Here is a 15,213-nt window from a genome sequence, read left to right as displayed (position 1 = left end):
CCCCCTTTTCCGGGCTTCGTAGCTTTTTTGTCGGACAGAGCAGCCGGTGGTGCTTTCCAGTGCATTTAAGCAGTACTGGAACTCGGATGATGAGTTTTTCCTGCTGCTGTCGGCTGGGAAGCGGAACGGGCGTTCCCCGGGGATGAGCGTGATGGGGGAGAGCGGTGGGACTTGGGGACAGCTCAGACGCCTGGTGCCCGTGCAACAGGAGCTAATAGAAAACATCACCAGGTAACTCCAAAAAGGGAAACAAAGGGGTAAATTGAATAACAAAAAAAAAAAAAAAAGGGAGTTTGTTACTCCAGACTGGAATTAAATGATAGGTGAATTTGGTACTGAAGCATGGAGCTAATCTGATCTTCATATTCCACCTGTTCAGGCAGCTGTTAAATGGAAGCAGCTGAACTTTTTCAGTTGCCATTTTTTTTCTCTGCTGTGAGAAAATGCTACGGTGCTCCTTGCTTTCCCAGCACTGAGCAAACAAACAAACAAAGCATTTAAACAATTAAAAAAAAGTCTGCTATGATATAAATCATGAAGTTGTGATGTTATAAAGGTGTTTCACTGTTTTAATGTTGGGAGCTGTTTTGTTTTTTTTTACTTAATGCAATATGGGATGACAGCAGAGGGTTTGTTCTGATACATGATGGCAGAAAAACTGGGGGCAGGAGAAAGGATTGGGGGGGCTCAATAGCGGGTCCAGCATATCCCTTTTTTTTTCATTGAGTTCAGACACTTAATGTGTCAACAGATAACCAGTAACTATGAGTCAGGAGATCATTAGTAAATAAGTAGAAAGATTTAAAAGTGGATTCGAAGGCCGTTTTCAGAAGGAACCTGTTTTAGTGCTGTGTTGGTTTAACAGTTCAATAGGATGGGAGTGGCTGTAACTCAATACCTGGCAGGGCTCCTTTTTTCTGGGAACCTGCGGCTCTGCTGGCTCCCTCTGTACAGTCCAGGTCTTTATCTGTGGTTGGATTCTTGGAGGCATGACATTGTCTAGGCGAGGTTTTAGAAGGAAAAGTGACTAGACAGTCCAATAAGAAAGTAACTAAAGTAGGAAAATGATGTTAAGACATCATTCTGTGTTAGAATAGGGAAAGGAGGGGGAAAGGAAGTGATCCTGTAACTGATTTACCATACGTAAGGATTTAGGTCTAAAAGGTCTTGGGATACAACGATCTGACCTCGCCTTAAGCAAAAATTGTTTATTTGCAATGAGATGCTGCACAGAGCAAAATTTCAACTGTAATACTGTCTCTTGAAATACTTCGGGGTTCTTTTGAAGCGAAATGTTAGGGAAGTGCAAATAAAATATTGACTTAAAGCAGAGACGAGCGGCTGCTATGAATCCAAGCTTGCTATTTGAAATGTTTCTGAAACTCACCTCCTATAAAGCAGCATCTAGAACTCTGATATGGCAGTAATTCAAGAGAACTGATTTATTGTTTATTATTATTGTTGTGTATATTCTTCATGTTGATGTCTAGCCTTGGGTAGCACATTTTGTGTATGATTTCAGTGATAGCCTTCAATTCTTCTTTGCTGTGCCAGTGCTGGGCAGTTTTCCCTGCAGGCTGGGTTTGTACAGAGGATTTTGTGTCCATGACAGAGTCGTCAGTGCACACAATGAATCACATCTTTTTTTGATGGAATACAATAAAGCCTTCTCAAGGGAAGTGTAGGTCATGAGGCCATTTCTCAGAAACACGTGTAGTCAGAGGATTTTATTGTCATGGTAACTTATCAGAGATGTGATCAGCTGATAATTGCTGTTGCCATTACTCCAAATCATTGAACTCTTTAACTTTTTTATTTATATCGTGAAGCTGCTCTCAAATATACACCTGTTTATCTCATTGCCTCTGCTTAGTTTCCGCCTACTCCCAAAGCAAAAACTTCAAAAGGCTAATTTCCTTATCCAGACAAATATCTAGTGACTGGTCACAATACTGAAGGAAGGTAATTAAGGTAGAACATCCTGCTTTCCTAAGGCATCTCCTCATGCTGTTGGCTTTACACTCAGAGCTGCATTGCAGCTGAGTAATGGGTTCTGCGAGCACATTTTTTGCAAGTCAGGCAGGTAGATACTACTCATTAAAAAAGAAGGGAGTTAGGATATGAAATCATACCACAGTAACCTGGGTGGGTGAGAAGAGAAGAAATGGCATGAATTTATGCTGACAAAACACCTTGGAGTAGTTGCAGTTTCTTGGCAGAAACCAAACCTGGCAAGGTTAGATTGTACGGTTGGGGTTTGTCATCTTAAATTAACAAATACTGTAATTACTGCTCTGTAGCTTTTCTCCTGGGAGAAATATCCCCAGTGTATCTCCTGTAGATCTCAGCCTTTCAAGAAAACATTCATGGACAGATAGAAGTATATCACCTTATTTTGAACTTTACCAGTCTTCACCTCATACTTATAAGTGGCATTTTCCCTATGAAAAAGCACTTAGCATTTCCTTCCCCTGTTAGAGTGGCAGGATGAACAGGTAACAAATGTCACTAATGATACCCCGTGTGTAATTAGGTGCTGTGTGCCCAGAGACCTCTGTGACAACATTATAGAGCTTTTCCTTTGAGATACTTTTCTTAATAGAAGTTTAGGAAGAAGTGGCAGAGTACAAAAAGTTCTCTTGAATTTCATCCTGAGGGCACGTCTTTGTCCTCCAGTTCTTAGCCAGCACGAGGAATCACTATACCACTTGCTTCTCCCATCCTCAGTGGACTAAATGTTTCTTCCTTGAGTATTCTGTCCTTGGACCAATATCTCAACCATCACGGCATTGCCGTGATGCCGAGCAGATCTCCCAGCAAATGGCACTCAACGGAAACTTGTTGCATTACCTCTGATTTTTGAGTCTGCCCACAAACTCATCCAGTTGAGACAAAATCATTGCAAAACCAGATAGTCCCAAAAATCAAGGGTAGATTTAAAGCCAGTGACAGTTGTTACAGCAACTTCCCCATGAAGATGGGAAGCGTCTCTTGCTAAATCCCTGAACGGTAAACTCACTGCAAACACGGGTCGCCCTTAAGAAGGCGTTGTCATCCATCCAGTGTTTGTTTTTAGTAGAAATGAGAGAGGGAGCAGGATTAGAGGGGGGGTTTAGCCCTGACACAGCCACTCTCCATCTGGTTGGCTTTGGTCAAATCTCTTCACTCCTCTAAAAGTGTCCTGTGTGTCGCGAGAGTCATTAGCTTAGGGTTGAAAGCGAATTAGGATGTTGACTTCATGCCAGGAAAAGGTAAGCTGGGGGAACCCCTGGGGAATGGTGACTAATGAAAGTTTTGTTGGGCAGAGAAAGCAGCTGGGACATGATATTTATATTACTGTGGTGGTGACACCATCATGGGAGCATGAGGAAGGGAAGAATCAACTGGGACTTTTGTAAACTCCAGAAGCACAAGGGTTTGCCTTCCTAGTCCAGAGGTGTGATTGTCATCCTTAAGGCAATGGAGGTGGGATGAATTTTTGCAGCTTGTAGATTATATTTTTTTCCAACACTTAAAATACCTGTTGAGAGAAGGCAAGGCTAGTTTCTTGAGTTATCTTCAGATTATGGTAAGAAGAAAAACAGCAAAAATTTTGCTTCTTTATCTAGATGAATTGGAGCCAAAAAAATACATGGGCAAATACATGCAGATGTGCTTGGCCTCACCTTCAGCTTTTCAGGAGTTTTACCCTGTGCTTGCTGCTGTTTCATATTTTCCTTCAGTCATAGACACAAAAAGTTGTTAAAACTAATAACAACCAAGGAGGAAAGTTGGGAATAAAACCAGATGTTGGAAGTCAAATGGACTTGAAGGGGTTTAAGTGGACTTGTTGAAGGGGTTTGGGCATCGGGTTTTCTTTTCATTTTTGGCAGGTTTTTTTGAGACTGTTTTGAGTAAACAGAAAAATACTAGTAGCACTGAAAGGAATTTGTTTTTAAATTACCTTTGTGGACTCTCTGTTTTCACAGGGAAGCTGGAAATGAAAACTGAGGACGAGGTGGATTTTCTGAAAGACGGCACCGAGAGCGCTGCCCGCGAGGAAGTGGTGAGTGCACGTGTTGTCACCTTGTCTCTTGCTGTGCTGTTTAAAGACATGCCACCGCTGCTGTAACCAGCCACCAAACCTGCTGGTTTCCTTTCTGTACCCTCTGCTGAACAGCATCCATCACCATGACGTTGTTTTAGCCTTTTAAAAATAGTCTGAGCTTTTTTAGACCCTGCATTTTCAACCGCTGGATTAAACCACATTTATGTTTTCTCAGCCAATGACAGAGAGACTGAGCCAAGAGGTTGCTTGTGGGGCAGGGTTGTACCAAGATTAGTGTATGATTTGACAAAAGCCATGTCCTGGAATGCACTTGGGGTTGGTGATGCTGTGTGGGGGCCAGCAGCACCTTCAAGGTCCCTGCACCCAGCTGCTGCCTGCGTGGTCCTGGAGTGTCTCTCCATCCTTTCCTGTGCTTTGTCCTTCCGCAGAGTTTTTCGCAGAAGGAACCGTGGCTGCAGTGAATGTTGGTGTGTGGCATCATTAGCTGGGAGTGTTAGTGCCTCAACTGGAAGAAAAATGAATAATGGGAGGACATATAGGGATCAAATGTGGGGTGAAAGCCAATATTGTTCATGTCGGTGAAACAGTATAAAAAGGTCATGCCAAGAATCAGGAATGTGTTGGTATTGCTTTTATTACTTGTGCTTTGCCGTATTTAAGGACTGTCTGTGATTAAAAAAGGTGTGTATTGTGTTTGACATGAACAGAATTTTGATTTAAAGCATCCCTAATACATATTCTGCTTTGTCAAGAGCTGTGTTTTCTTGGTCTGACCTTTCCTAGCTGGATTTGCATTTGCTGATATATTTTATGTATGGTTTCTTGTACCTGAAAAAGTGTTTTGTAAATGCTAAATTGCTGTCAGCCTATGTTGGTGCACGTTGCCTTTGAGCAGCTGTGTTTGTGTGTTCCCTTACCATTATGAAGCTGTTAAAAGAGAAAACACGGTGGGGATGAGTTCACACTGCAGGGTGGAGCTCCAAAAATCTTTGCTCATCATGCAGTAAAGCTCTTTGAGCAGCAGAACAGTCTTGCCAAAGCCTGTAATAAAATCAGGTTTATTATGTTTTTAACAAGTTAAGGCTTAATTTCTGTAGCTGTTTGCTCAGTGAATTAGCCAGGGACTAGAGAAAATAACTTTCCTAGCTAAAATTTGTACTGTCTGATAAGGAAGTCTGTCATTACTGGAATGCGTGAGTGTGAAGATGCTGCTGATTTTTTTATTTTTACTGACTCCTTATTAAAGGTATTCCTGACCAATACTTTGGAATCTGGTAGTGAATTAAGATATCTTTAGAAAATGCAAATTAGGACATTGCCTTTTCCTTTCAAACAGACATAAAAGAAACTTATTGCATTTGGCTTCCATTTTGCATGTTTTACGGGCATTTTGATTTTTGTGTGTGTGCTTTCTTCTCCCTCTCCCTCCCGCCTCGTCAAACACCTCTTTAGAAATCTGGCTTTTCCGAGGCAGGAATGGGAGTGCCAGGGGAATGGAAAGTTTGCTGCAGGACTGACAGGGTTTCCTGTTGCTAAGTTCAACAGAAACAAAATAACAACTGCACTATATTAAGGTCATTTGAAAAAAAAAAAAAAAAAAAAAAAAAAGGAGTGGAGGGCTTATAAATAGAGCTCAGTTCACACGTGTAGGCTGGGCCGGAGCTGGCCGGTGAGAGCCATTGCACAGTGTGCATCTCCTGCCACGTCCTGTCTCTGCTTTATTTAGTGCTGGCTCTTTTTGTAGCCAGAAGTCTTTCAGGTGCTTATTGCCTTCTTATTACAGAGCCATTTTGTGGTTAGTAAAAGTGGTTTTCTTAACTTGTTGCGAATAGAAATGTTGTTGGTTGCACCTGGTCAGGAGCTGCAGGTATTTTGCAGTCTCACCAGTGCTGTCATCAGCTTTGGATCTTGGGAACTGCATTAACTCCTGTTTTATGGGGTTTATGAGAACTTTGCACAATGTGGAAAGCTTTTCAGATGCACAAGTTATGGAAAAAAAGTATTTTGAAGTCTAAAAAGTGCAACTTGTATAGTGCAGTCAGGCTGAAGGACAGTAGCTTGAGCACATGGGGAAGAGAAGGAGGGAAACTCCTGAGCTGGGTTCTGAAGAATTAAAAATTGTGAAGAGTTTTTAGAATTAGCTGTATTCATAATGCCAGTATTACACATATAGTACAGGCTCTCACACTTTCCCCTGTAGTTGTTTCAGAAGACTCTGCCTGAGAAAGACTCTTGCACATATCATGGAAAAGCTGCTGCTGAAAAATGTTTAGGAAAATAATAGTCTGTGGGGTTATAAGCACTGAAGAGAAAATAATGGAAAAATGTTTTTTCCAATTAAAATGGGGTTTTAAAGTGTGTTTCTTAAATTGCCAGAATGATTTCTCAGAGGTTGTATCTGTTCAGCTATAGAAACTCAATAACCAGAACTTCCTAAGCTCCTTTCAGTGTAGGCTGTGGGGGCTCATCCTGCCAGAGACTTCCCTGGTCCTTATCGTCCTGCTTCGTTTGGGAATCTTTAGTAGAGCTGGGATAATCACTTGATGTGATCTATTAAAACCAGAGGTTAGCATTTTTTTTAAATTTAATAATTCTTAACTCTGGTGAGAAATTTGGTTTGGCTTCTGGATACTGCGATATTAAAATAATTTAAAATGGTCCCTGGTGGCTCCAGCAGTATAAAAGTAAAGCAACAGTTTGAAATGAACTGTATCCTGATGTACTTCTCTTGTGTTGATCCCAGAAATTGGTTGTGATTCATTATTTGCTAAATCTTTGTCTTCACGTGGCAGGATGGATAAGGTTGCAGCGCTGAGTTCATCCAATGGCTTCGGTTGTCTAAGCCTGTGAGTGAGAAAGTGTAGCTGGCTGACCTCAGGAACGGAGTTCACTGCGAAATAGCCTTCCCATTGCATTTATTAATTTTATTAGTTAGTTCCTGTTTAATTTAATGCATCCTACCTTTACCACAGGAATTAGTTTCTAATTAATGTCTGTGTTTTCGGAAGTTGCAGCTTGCTAGATAAATGTGGCATTTCTAAATACCTTCACAGAGAGTGAAGCTTGGAAAAAACTTGCACTTTCATCTCTCCACTGATCCAAGTAGTGCAGTAATGTGTGATATATCAGCAAGGTCACTTTCTGGGGGAAAACTTGCAATATTTTCAGTCATGATTTGGAGATGGAGCTATGTTTATAACACTCAGATGACATCAGCTTGGGAGGGATTGCAGGCGGTTGGGAGAATAGGGTCAGGGTTCAGAGTGACCTTAAGAAATTGGAGAGTACATCCAGATAAGAGATAAAAGAAGCCAGAGAGTGATTCATTTGTAAAGGAGAAATCAAAATGTACGTTTACCAAGTCAGGTTTAAGCTGGAGAAGGATGAGTAGAAAAAAACTGAGGATTTCTAGTGGATTACAAATGAATGAACAGTGAGAGGCTATTGCAAAAGAGACAAATCTTATTTTGAGTTATGTTGAAGGAGCGTCCTCCATAAGGTATGGGAGGTGACTTACTCATGTGTGGCACTGTGGAGCCATCATCAGTGTCATCAAATCCAGTTTGGGGTGCCCTGCTCTGAGGAGGACATGGGTGTATTGGAGAGTGTCCAGAAGGAAACAATGAGAAGAGATTAAGAAATGTGAGAAGAGATTGAAAGAACTAAATTTATTCAGTGCAACAAAAAGAAAACCGCTGTGCAATCTAGCAGTCTGCCAGCATGTAATAGTGGTTATTAAAGTCCCAGATATCCATGGCACCTTAATTTACTCATTTGCTAATTTGCCAGGATGATTTAAGCTGGATGTTGAGAAAACATCCTGTTATCATCATAAAACTGTTGCAAGACCACCTAGGGAGGCCAGGAAACCTCCTTCCCGGGGAGTTGTTACAGATAAGATAGATGATGCTCTGTCGGGACAGAGCCTTAGGTCTGTTGTTGCCCGTTGGTTTTGGTTTGTAGGCCCCCAGGTTTGTGCTTTGCTGAACAGGGAGAAGAGGAGGGAGCAGCTTGGCTGGAACCTGGCAGGATGTGCAAGAGAAGGGGACTGGGATGGCAGGACTGCAGGAGATAAAGGTGGGAAGAGGGGATGCACTGGACTGGCTGGAAAAGGGCTTGTGGGAGAAATGAGAGATTCACATGGCATTGAGATAAGTGCTTTGATGGACAGTAGGTGTGAAGGATCCAGAGATTTTTCCTTGTCCACAACTATAGTCTTTCATGTTTCTCTTCTCTGAGGTCAGCACATAAATGGTGAAAATTCTGTTCAAGGGTACAGTGACATCCACTTCTAGTGCCAGTGCCAGCTGTTGGTCAGATCAGGTGGTAGACAAATACTTTGTGACTTAAAACTACTGAGCATTGTTGGTGACCCAAGACAAGGGGTCATTTTAGTTATCCAGGCTCCAATTTATTTTCTTAGGAATTAATTATTTTAACAATCTGCTCTCTCTGAAGATCTGCCAAAATTCAGATTGTCTGTGCACACCGAAGTCCATTTTCTCCATTTGCATGTGTGTATATATGTTTGTACTATGGGATGGCAGTTACAAATCCCTATTTTCCAAAGGGCCTGCAGAACAGCGTGGGAAACTTCCCAACAGCATGGACAATTTCAGAGCAAGTGGCTGAAGTGTTGGAAACAAATCAGAGCCAGGTCTGGTGGTGGAAAGTGCAGCCTTAACAATAGGCTGTGTCCTCACTCTGCCTCTTTAAAATCATTTGTGTAGCTCTCTCTTTGTAAATGTTGTCCTGTAACTACAGTAAACATGGAAAAACCCAGCCAAAAGGGAGCCTGCCCTAAGCCTGGCATTAGTACTAAAGGGTGACACACACCCCCATCAGGTCATGGCTTTGGGCTAGTCATCTGCCAGGCCCTTTCTCACACCCACAAGCATCCTGTGTCTGCCCAGCATGCTCAAAGCAGAGGCTTTGAGATCTGGGAGGAAATTGTGTCAGATGGTCAGCCCTGAGTAAACTCATCGCTGTGCAGGATACATCACCTCGGGTTTCACCGTCTGTTCTGGGCATCGCTGCACAAACTGCAGGGAGCAAGAATAAAAGCAGGGGGGAAAGAAAAGTAAAAGGAGTTAAACCCAAGCTGGGATTCTTGTTTGGCCTTTGAAATCTGTAGCAGGAAGGCATTTATACAACTACTGTGGAAGGTTTTTTGTTCTACACTTTATTTCTCTGGGTGCCGCAGTTCCGATGCCTTTCTCTCCCGAACGCTGATAATCCTCAGCCTGGGACGGTAGTTTCCAAGCTCAGTCACAGGATTCATGGATGTTAGCGAGAGAAGCAGGAACGCAGACACCGAGCCAAATCCCCGGCTCAGCACAGAGATGCTGCTCCCAGGTCTGGCTCGGCGCGAGCCCGCGGCAGGACGGGGCACATGAAGGCGCCCGCGCCGCCCCCGCGGCTCGCGGTGGCCACAGGGCTTGTACCAGCCCACGCTCATCTCTGGAGATGGTGAGTTAATCCTACTCCCCTACGCCTCCCCCTTCAGCCACTGCGGGCAAAGATTGCTGCCTGATACTCTGGTTTTTCATCATTTCCTAATTTTCTCTAATAAAACATCTGGCTCTGCCATCCTCCCAGTGTCAGCTGCAAAGGAAGTTTATCCTTCTCTTTTTTCACAGTCATTGTTAAAGGCATCAAGAGCTACCTGGAGTTTTATCTATCCATCTGCAAACACTGTTGCCTTCAAGGCAGAGTTGTGTGTGTATTCTTGCTGTAGTTTTGAGATGGATCAAATTAAGAACAACTGTTTAATAATGACAAGTCTTCTCTGATGCTCACTTTTGGCTTGTTTCAGACAAAGGGGTTCACTCATACACATTATTTAACATCAGTGTAATAAAGTAGCTTTCAGAGACCCTTTTTAGGAACAGGACTCCATGATTTTACCACTTTGTAAAACACAGACCTAAAGGATTTCCAGTATAGAAAATCCTAGGTTTGAAGTCCACTTCAGGTAGTTAGATACATTCATTTTTTATGCAGTCATGAAAGTATGGATCCATAAAATAATGGATGCATAAGACTGCTTCTGTAGCAAAGGAATGCTGGCATTGAATATTGTACCTCAAGAAGGAAAATACTGTGCTGTTTTCGAATGGTCCAGTCTCTGTATCCTATGGGTTCTTTTGTTTGTGTTTGAAATCTCTTAAAGTTTTGTGGTATTACTGTTGCACAGTAGACATGGTTACTGCACACTGAATTCCTGGTCTAAATGTAGAGGAAATTAAGATGATAACATGGGAGACCAAATGTGGAGTTTTTGATGGAGGCTGTGTTACTATGACAAATGGGTACTTTGATGTATCACGTCAGAAGGTTTTTATCCTTCTGAAAGAACCTATCTAACGCCATGCTGATATTTTGGAAGCCAAAGTTGGCCCCCTACAATGTAAAGAAGCCAACATTTATGTCTTTCTGTAGACTTATGTTTTTTGCAGTTACACCACCTTAGAGGAAAACCTCATTATACAAGAAATAGATTTGTAACTATATTCCCATACATTTGTTCTAGGGTTTATGAGGAGTCGTGGGACAGATAGGGACAGATATCTGAGAGATGAGCAGGGAATCTTGGCTGCTGATGAAGCAGACTCTAGCAATATCCAGGCATGGCATTTCTGACTTAATCTTGCAGCAAAGGATGAAAAGAATGGTGGGAGTAAGAAGAAAAAAAGTACTGTAAAACTTTTTCCATGGAAACATGGAATCAAAATGGATGTAGCCTCTCAGTACTTTCACAGATTTCCCTTTTTGTTACTGTTCTCCACCTTTTCCCCTGCCACCACCCATTTCAGGTTGTCTGCCTTCCCTTATTATACCATTTTCATACAAAGGCGAAAACCTGAATTTTCCTCCAGTATCTCTGCTGTTTCTGCTCAGTGGCCCATGCACATCCCTGTGTGGCCCAAAGCTGTGTTGCTGAATGTTTGTGGGCTCAAACTGCTGTTAAAACATGAGATGAGATAAAAGCCTGGGCGATAACTAAATGTTTGCCTTTCTGTGCAGCATCTTTGGTCACATTGAACCAGACTGATGGCTCTCTGGCTTTGCAGGGACATCTTTGCAGTAGTACAGGGCAGATTGGTGAAGATGGAGAGGTCTTAAGGCTTGACTGTGAAACAAGAATAGATGGTTAATGTTGCAGTGGATGATTAAAATATCTTAGTAGGACTGAGTGTTTTGGTATCCAAGCATGTGATATCTAAAGTAAAAGTATGGGAGGGAGTGGGTTTGGCTGAGCTGAGGCAGCTGCAAGTCAGAATTAAAACCCCCAGGGACAGAGCAGTGCCTTGGTCTTGCGTTTGGCCAGGGACAGCCATAGCTATTCTTACTGTCATGGTGCCAAATTCATCAAAGCTTTCAAGGAAATGAAATTTGTCAATTTTGGTAGAAGACTTGGATTAATCATCAGTCATGCCAAAGAAATGATGTCTCCAAATGGCAGGTCCTGTATAAACCATGGACAGGACTGACTTCTTTATGGGGACCCCAAAGCAGGTCGACATAAGGAATGAGAGAGTTTCTTCTCACTGCCGCTTACCTCCTTCCATCACCAGTTTGGTTTTTTACTGCTGTGGTCGGTGTTTTGGACTTCTGCTTTGGAATAACCCCAGCACGGAGGCTGTAACAAGAATGTGACAGAGTTTTGCAATGGTTTGATAAAATACACTTGATCAGCTGTATAGGAATTAGCAGATGGGAGCAAATTCTAAACCAGCCTTTCTTTTGCACTTGGTCTCTTGCAGCTAATAACCTTCTTCTCCTTCCACTTCTCTTTCTGCTTTTCTTATGCATTAAATTTGTGCCTAAATAAGCATGTATTTGATGCAGCCAACTTTCTGATTTTCTCTTAAGCAGTGGTGAACTTAGGTGCTCCCTCCCTTCTTGCTTACTGTGTTTATCATCTCAGTGCCAGTGATGTACTCAGTGAAAATGGAGGCAGTAGCTGTGCCCAAGAGACTAATCCAAAAGACAGAGCCAATATTTTTGGGTTACCTTGTTTGCTTTCTCTTCTGTTTGTGTAGTTTGAAATGGAGGGAAATTGCTGCTAGCCTATGTTTAACCTGAGTTAATGCAGCTCTCCTTTCAGATCTGCAGAAGGTCCAATGCTTGGCTTATGGTTTCTCAGCCTGATTAGATATTCTTTCTCCCTAAAGACTTTGCTTGATGTATACCCTGATCTCATTACAGCCACTTAATGGTAGTTTCTCCTTATTTATGCACTTAGTTATTTGGGGCCATATTCTTACCCGCAACTTTGTCAAATACCATGTGCCTCCTTCTCCTGGAGCATTTCCATCTTCTCTACTCAAACACTGATACTGTGTTTGCAAGTACCATGGTGCTGGGTCTGCCTATCTTGTACCAGCTGTCTGTGTTCTCCCTCCTCATGTCCTTCCAGCTGGTGAGATAAGAGGCAGGAACGTGAAGCCTCACCCTCACTCACTCATTAGTCTGAGCCCTGGTACTGAGTCTGCTTAGCATCAAGTGACTTGTTTTTCTTCTGTCTGAGTCTGTGCTTATGTCCATAAATCACAAAAAGATCATAATCCTGACTTACTTGACACTGAACTTTTGCTTGGTTTCTTAACACAGCTGGACACATTAAATGCCTAAAAGTGGTTGGGAGGAATATTTCCAAAATACACATTTTCAAAGGCTGGAGGTGCAGTTCTCCGTAACATTGGTTTCAATCTGAGATCTTGTGTTTGGGAGTGTAGAAATCTCTTCTGCTCCTCCAAAATACTATAGTGCAGATCACACTGATTCTTATCAAAGGCATGGACAGGGGTGGGCTGTTAAAATCTGCTGAGATTAAAGAATAAAGAAGGGTTTCTTAGTGTTTTGTTCCACTGTTATTTTTATCTTTAACTCACCGAGGTGAGGAAATACTTACAGACCTGTTTGCCCAGGAGGAGGTAGATAAGTTTTAGCTTCAAATGCCTGCATGCAAGGGGTAAAATGGAGCAGTAATATACCTTTTTGAGCCTTTTAAAAGAGAAGGAGAGTTGCTTACATCATGTCCAGATATTCTTACCTTCAGATGACTCAAGAGAGGCATGGCTGTAGTTGGGGTCCCATGGTGTTACAAAGGTAAGAGGAGAGAGAAAGCCCTTTGCTCCCTGCAGCATGGGCTGAAATGGGTTTTAGGACATTTTGCAAATTTTGGTTTTAAATATGTTCTGAGGAGATGTGGAGGGAAACCTCAAAAGGCCTTTTTGTTCATAGGTGGATATTTGGGGGGCAGTGTTTGATTTTGCTTGTCAAAACTTTATTTCTTGCTTTCTGTCTTTGAGGAAGCTGAGCTTTACCTTCTATGTTGTAAACAATGCAAAAAGAAAACAGAAGGCCATAGATGGATCCTCTGCCTTTTTTTATAAATCTACGTATATAGACTAAATAAATAGCTTCTTTTTGGGCTTTAAGTCCTTACAGTGCACCAGACAACAAAAATTTGTGTCTTGGAGTAGCTCCTAGAATTCTTTAATGCTGAAATATCTCCTCTACTTGCAAACCTGTGGCTCTCCCTTCTTTAGATAAGCAACTTCTGTTTAAACTGGCTTTTTTTATTACTGTCCTTTTGGGCAAGGGTTGGCACAACTGACAGAGACTCTAGGAGTGCGTGGCAGACAAATAAGAAGTTTGAAGGTGATTAAACAAGTCCTCTCTGTTAAAAAGAGCAAGGGGGAAAAAAAAATCTGTGCTTGGGGTATTGACTTTCTCTGGCTCATGACAGTTTGAATGTACACTGAAAAAAATTGGAGCACTTTAAAAGCTTCATAAGTTGTTTTCTTCTCTTTCAAGAAAATGGAATTCAGATAGGAACATCTTGCTTCAAGTAGCAGATGAATTAAATGTTGAAAATAGGATATTTTGGTTGAGTTTGTTGGGGTTTTTTTGTTAGGTAAGCATTAGACTCCCAAAAAAGTACATTCTGTTTTTATGCATGTCTTATTAAGAGCAATGTGTGTTCTCTGTCTGGTAAGTTGTGCTGTCTGAAGCATCAAATAGCTTTTGGCAGGTTGGGTCTTAAAATATATTGTGTGTTATCTTTTATGGACGATGTCAGCAGATGTCTGGATCCCAGAAATGAAATAGCAGGAGGGAGGCAAGACAAACCTTGTGGTGTATTGTGGAGTGCTGTTAGAAGTGGAAATGGGAGATTGAGAGATGGGTAGTGAAGTGTGTTTTAGTCCCCTGTGTGGGGCAGAAAGCAGCTACAGCAGGGGATATTTTAAGCCAGTATTCAGGTACGCGAGATAACATAGGTGCCCATTTGGGAGCTGTATTTCTTTTACTTTTTGTCTGAGGCTTGTGAGCAAGATCAGACATTGGAGACAGGCAGCCTTTTGCCCCCCCAAACTCCCAGTATGGGGGGGGAACAAGGTGCCGACTGCAGCCTCTAAAGAGAGACCAAAGGCAGGAGAGGAGCCCAACTTATATTTTCTTCCAGTCTTACCGATGGACCTAGCCAGAAAAAAAAGGCATAAAATAACAACAGCTGTTGAAAAAGTCCAAATCGTGTGCCTGTATCAACAGATGTTTCCATAAGCCATTGATTTTTAGGTTGTCCCAGCTTAAATACAGTAGGGGGGTGAAAAGAGTCAAAAGGGTAAAATCTATCTAGAAGATGTTTCTCTGCATTGGAGAACTTTATAAGCTGTCAGAGAAGCTGTAAACAAAGTTGCACCAAAATGTATAGTGGCTTTTAGTTTAAATTGTGCCTTTTTGCTTGTTACTGGCTGCTTGGGTTAACAAAGAAAATATTTTGCTTTCAATAGCTTTCAGAACTTTTGTTGGGTATTTTTTCTTATGCTTCTGCATTAAATAAGCCCATTTAACAAAACCTGATCCTCTTATAAACATGGAATAATGACACTATCCCACATATGGGTTTCATTAATTTTTGCATGTTTTGAAGTTGCCTTTTTTTTCTCCAAAAGGCAAACTTCAGAAACAGAAGAGACTAGTGCTACATAATGGCCAAAACAGACTAGCTGAGGAATAATAAAAATAACTAGAAATAGTTAAACTATTTAACTGTTGCATATCAAAAAAGACTTTTTTTTTTCTATACAGAAAGATGCTGCATCATCTGCACTCCTCCCAGTTGCTGTTACTGGTTTGCTTTGATTGAACTGGCA

The 15,213-nt window shown here is 41.8% G+C and overlaps 1 protein-coding gene across 6 annotated transcripts in view; it reads left to right on the top strand.

Annotated features, from left to right (window-relative positions):
* Positions 1-15,213, top strand: part of AKAP13 (A-kinase anchoring protein 13) — a 208,124-nt gene that overhangs the window by 115,739 nt on the left and 77,172 nt on the right. For all 6 annotated transcript variants that reach the window (XM_027719858.2, XM_027719853.2, XM_027719852.2 and 3 more), the window contains exon 10: positions 3,969-4,045. In XM_027719858.2, the coding sequence (XP_027575659.2) occupies positions 3,969-4,045 (77 nt within the window). The remainder of the gene's footprint in view (positions 1-3,968; positions 4,046-15,213) is intronic.

This window comes from Pipra filicauda, unplaced genomic scaffold (assembly GCF_003945595.2).
Source record: "Pipra filicauda isolate LSUMZ 115617 unplaced genomic scaffold, ASM394559v2 scaffold44_size3831614_pilon, whole genome shotgun sequence".
Taxonomy (NCBI): domain Eukaryota; kingdom Metazoa; phylum Chordata; class Aves; order Passeriformes; family Pipridae; genus Pipra; species Pipra filicauda.
Note: the sequence above shows the minus strand (reverse complement) of the source record. Positions and strands in the feature narration are given on the sequence as shown.